General features: G+C 37.4%; 1 protein-coding gene across 1 annotated transcript in view; it reads left to right on the top strand.

The window, feature by feature from the left end:
- The window catches only part of col7a1l (collagen type VII alpha 1-like), a 53,077-nt gene that overhangs the window by 33,065 nt on the left and 14,924 nt on the right, over positions 1-5,088 (top strand). Inside the window, exons 38-52 of the mRNA XM_020599438.1 lie at positions 34-105; positions 196-255; positions 659-694; positions 810-854; positions 962-997; positions 1,160-1,204; positions 1,978-2,049; positions 2,129-2,161; positions 2,896-2,967; positions 3,090-3,149; positions 3,259-3,294; positions 3,685-3,765; positions 4,145-4,180; positions 4,313-4,357; positions 4,967-5,038. Coding sequence (XP_020455094.1) covers positions 34-105; positions 196-255; positions 659-694; positions 810-854; positions 962-997; positions 1,160-1,204; positions 1,978-2,049; positions 2,129-2,161; positions 2,896-2,967; positions 3,090-3,149; positions 3,259-3,294; positions 3,685-3,765; positions 4,145-4,180; positions 4,313-4,357; positions 4,967-5,038 — 801 coding nt within the window. The remainder of the gene's footprint in view (positions 1-33; positions 106-195; positions 256-658; positions 695-809; positions 855-961; positions 998-1,159; positions 1,205-1,977; positions 2,050-2,128; positions 2,162-2,895; positions 2,968-3,089; positions 3,150-3,258; positions 3,295-3,684; positions 3,766-4,144; positions 4,181-4,312; positions 4,358-4,966; positions 5,039-5,088) is intronic.

Genomic DNA, 5,088 nt, shown 5'->3' with positions numbered 1-5,088 from the left:
GTCATACACACATGTATATGTAAACTACTGTAGGGTTTTGCAGGTTTGCCTGGTCCCATGGGCATTGATGGGTTACCAGGACTACCGGGTCAGAAAGGAGATAAGGTAAAGGTGCTGCCAATGACAACATGATAATCTATCTACTAAAACACATGAATATAAGACCAAGTAACTGGCCTGAGCTCTTTTTGTCAGGGTGAGAAAGGAATTGGCATACAAGGTATTCAAGGTCCTCGTGGAGAGCTGGGAGAGAAGGTACATGACAAGAAAATAACATTTTTAAAAAATCAACTATAAATACAATGTTATCATTTCATTTAAGATGAAACAAAGTTTATTCATAGAAGCCAAGGCTTTTGAGGCTGAGGCTGTGACACCATCAAGAGATGCATTCTGGAAAAGTTCCAGTGACAATAAATCGCCGACTAAATTTGTAGAAAATGATTCTTGGTTTATGTTTCTATGATTACGTGAGCACTGCATTTTAAAGTAAAGACCTGCAATTTAACTGTGGTTTCTATCAACTAAGCTTAATAGAATGACAATAAGAAGCAAATTGTCTTATATGGCTGATTTTTAAAGTCAAATCTGACTGTTATAGTTGTATTAATGTAAAATAGCCCATTTTTTGTTTCACTGTTTGGACTTTTGTTTACAGGGCAATATTGGATTAACCGGACCAGTTGGGCCCAAGGTAAGACAATTTATTTTGAACATAAAGTAATCTGTTTACTGGAATGTGATGTATTTCTATTTAAACCAAAAAAATTTTTTGGAAATGAATATGGTCTCACACTTTATTTTTCAAGGGTGAGCGTGGCGAACGGGGCATCCAAGGAATCATCGGACCTCGGGTTTGCACTTCATCATTATTTGTACATATTTCACCCTCAAAAGGCTGAATACTGTGTAAGGATCAGTGATCAGTGATTTAGAGGTGGTGATTTATTTGTACCTGCAGGGAAAGAAAGGATTCAAAGGGGAGCAAGGAGACAAGGTGAGTTCATTCCACTCTCCATTAGGCTGAAAATACTAGCTTTATAATTAACTGTTAAAGCGAAAGAGTCCACTTTATTCAGTCAAGAGTCAGGTTAATAGATGTTTGAATAACATGCATATGCAGTTTTTTGTGTTAACACATGTATATTTGTCATGTTAGGGAGACCGAGGTGAGATGGGACCAATAGGACCACAAGGACCCACAGTGAGTGTGGAGTACATCTTGTGTGTGACCTAAGCTGACAGTACACATATACACATGCTGTGTGCACGCTGAAACACACTGTACATATTGTAATATCCAACTAAACCAACATAATCACAATAGTTTCCTCTGATTCACAAAAAAATTACTGCTAACTTGATTACAAAGAAGATCTGAAGTAGATGCTATATGTTTGGGGGGGGACCTGAAAACCACAATGAAACACTTTCCAATAACTGTTTCCAGTGTCTCCAAACAGACGTCAGATAAATGAACCAATAAAGGAGCCATTTTCTTTCTAGGCTTTATCAGAGATGGCTGTGATTATATACAATCATGAGACAAATTATCAAACCTCACTGGGTGTCTTCTGCAAATTAGCCATTTTTTCTGCTTCACTTACTTTGAAACAGCATAGTCCTTTGGAAAGGATAATCACACAACATACCATCAAGAGTACCATTCTTCCATTGTTTGTAATAGAGTCTTCATTTTCAATTTAAAAAAAATTGCCTTGAAAATAACAGCTATAAAGGTGCTAGTTGACAGACGACCGGTCACAGTAATGGGTATTTTAGGATTTGCAGCTGAAAGAAATTGTGAAAAAATTGAAATTTGTTTTGAATTGTCAGTTGGCACAAAATATACAGTAGTATCTGTAGTATTGATCAACCATAACAGAAAAGGCAATGAAAGATTCAGCTATTTAATGTATTACTTATTTTATTTATTACACATTATATTATTTATTTATTTGATTTATTATTTATTAGGGAGTCACAGGGCCAGTGGGGTTAAAAGGAGATGAGGGTCCACAAGGAGTCCCTGGAGATCCTGCCAAGGGTGTAAGAAAACTGTTTTATTCTTTTAAACTATAAATGAAGGTACCTGATGCTCAGCACTTTCTTTCTCCTGTCAAACCAGATAATTGGTCCGACTGGAAAAAAGGGCGCCAGGGTAAGTAATTAAAGTTAGCTTTTTTTATTCAATGTTTTTCCAGGAACATTTCTGTTGTGTGGCATTATGTACATTAGATCTATGCACACTCTGAGCTGTAGAGCACATCAGCGTTCTTTCAGACTGTAATTTCTTTTTATTCACAGTTTGTAGTCGCAAATTAGGGAAACAAAACGTAAAACTTTGGGGAAATCCTTCTTAGTTGTTATTTATTAAATGTTTAACTGTCAAATTCAGCTAGTTTGCTTCATCAATACTATACTGTGTGGCTATTTTTAGTATATATACAGTGACATCGGCTTCAGTGCATTGTGTCTCATTCCCCTGCAGTGAGAAGGTTTAACGACTGAAAACAACCAGGCTGCTGTGTAAATGCTGTCATGTCTTATGTGTTGAACTTGTTTTCATGCATTTTTCTTCTCTTGTTAAAACATGTCAGTCAGCCAGAGGGGAGTTGTTTTTCTCAGTGTTTTAATGTGTCAGAACCTTGTAAATTCATTGTTTTGGGTATTCTTGCACTCTTACACTCAGTCCTCTGCATCCGTTCATTAAACACAATTAAGATTTTCTCTCATTAGCTTTTGCAGTGGGACAAAATGTTCCATTGAACAGGACCTGTTCAATCGCAGTCCATGGGGTGCCATTTAAAGTGAAGAGCGCTTTGCTTTGAAACTGTTGCACTGATTGATCTTCTGTATGCCTTTGCATGTGTGTGTTTACTTTGTGTTTGTCAGGGAGATGTCGGTCCAATTGGCTCCACAGGCCCCCAGGGAGTAAAAGGTGAACGAGGAGACAAAGGAGACAAGGTTAATAGTAAAAATGGCTGTGCATTTACTCATTTATGATTTGCCAATGCAAAAGTAGAGTAAGCCCCCCTTTAAGTCTAGAAAAAAGTTATTCTATGGCTACAGTTTGTTTTGATGTGTAGGGCAGTCCAGGGTTTGGGATTCCAGGACAGCAGGGACCAAAGGGAGAAAATGGCGAGAGGGTGAGTCACTTAAAGAAATTAAATCACTCATATGACAGTTTGTTGTCATCCAGTGTGAAGCAGGGAACATCCGTTGATTGCTTAGTTTTATCTTTATCACCATTCACAGGGAAATGTTGGTTTGTCTGGAAAACCAGGACCAAAGGTAAGAGAGCGAAATTTTTATTTCTACAGTGAGTCAAATACAGTAACTGTAGTATGTGTAATGTGTAAGGGGCCAATCATAAACAACTCACAGAGAATTATCACCAGACTCCCAGGGCTCCTCGTCTCTAAGGAGTGTTCTCTCACGCTGATGAAAATTAATCTCTCCACGTGCATTCAGTGTGTTAAAATGGGCAACTGTTAGATAGCACATTCTCATACAGTAGCTTGTGCCGCTGCCACCAGGTGGCCAAAAAGTCACTTATCCTGCCTTTAGCTTATAAAGGATGTTGTGTATTTTGGTGATTGTCCATTACAAGTTTAAAAATGCCCCTAAAAGAGTTTAGATTTTTACGGAGGTTGCTGTTGCAATGTCAATTTGTTTTTCCAGGGGCAAGATGGCTCTAAAGGTGACAAAGGGAATGTAGGGTCACCTGGCAATTCTGGAGAACCAGGATCAAGAGGTAAAGATGTAAGTAGTCCTGAGTGGTCGCTACAGTAATGATGCAAGTTTCCTGCATGATACAGCACAGTTTAGATTTACTTAGATTTAATTTCTTACAAAGGTTTATTTGGAAATTCATAGCATCAGAAGAAAGTCCACACTATGACTGCATACGTAGAACATGATAAATGTCTGGACAAGTCAGTCTGTGGTATCATATGTACAGGTAAAAGATTAGATCATCGGTTCTCTGTAAAACACCAAGTAATTCTTTTTCCAGTGCATTTGTTTTTGTGACTAATAAATTCACCAGTCCTTTTTTTATTTTACATATTGTATATTAGCATAGAGAGCTAAATATTTTCATTGCAATATTGCTAACAGTCACTGTTCATGCTGCATGTAGGGTGGACCTGGAGCTAAAGGAGACCAAGGAATTAAGGTTTGGTTAATGTTTGGTCAGCATTTGAACATATAAACATGTTGCATGTTGGATAAGCTGGATTTAAAATTATTTATAATTATTACAGTCATGTATAGCAATACTAACTTTACATTGTTTTGTCTTTCACAGGGTGAACAAGGACCACCTGGAGAGCCTGGTGAACGAGGAATAAGGGTATTTTTTTGTTTTCCCCAAGACTACAAGGCGGAAAAATGCAGTAATAAAGGTTAAAAAATATAGAGTAATGTATATGTAAAATGGCAAAAAGCAACACTAACATTGCTGTCTCATTTTAAATAACCTTCTACTCACTTCTCGTGTCATTCATGTGCGCTTGGGCATACAAGACAATAAAAATTCAATAATACATTCGATGGAAGCAAGTCGAAATTTAAAGCAGGTGGTCAAACTTTAGGTTTGATCACTGCAGTGTGCACTGACTCGTTGGCCCAACATGTCATAGTTTGTTCAAACTCACAGTATGAGTTGTATTTTAATGTGATTCTGGTTTGTTTAATTTGTTTAGAATTCATTTTGATTCCCCCCTGATTTACCATTTCTGTTTGAGGACACTGAAGAATTCTGTTACACATTTTTTGTCTTGTAGTTCAAAATCTACAGGCTCCACTGTCTGGCAGAACTTTTGTTGAGCAACCATGAATATGCTGAAACTATATCCACATAGTTTTCCTCGCTGCAACATTTAATTCTGCATGTTTCCTTTTGTAAAACACTAATGCAAAGCTATTAGTTCTTTTTACCTCAATTCTTATTGTTGATTAGGGTCCGCTAGGGTTACCTGGGCGACCTGGGGATGCAGGAGAGAAAGGAGATAGTGGGAAGCCTGGGCTGCCAGTAAGTAATAAAATTAAAATGAAATTAAACCATTTATTTCAATATGTCCA

The sequence above is a fragment of the Monopterus albus genome, unplaced genomic scaffold, assembly GCF_001952655.1.
Source record: "Monopterus albus unplaced genomic scaffold, M_albus_1.0 scaffold41.1, whole genome shotgun sequence".
Lineage (NCBI taxonomy): Eukaryota > Metazoa > Chordata > Actinopteri > Synbranchiformes > Synbranchidae > Monopterus > Monopterus albus.
Note: the sequence above shows the minus strand (reverse complement) of the source record. Positions and strands in the feature narration are given on the sequence as shown.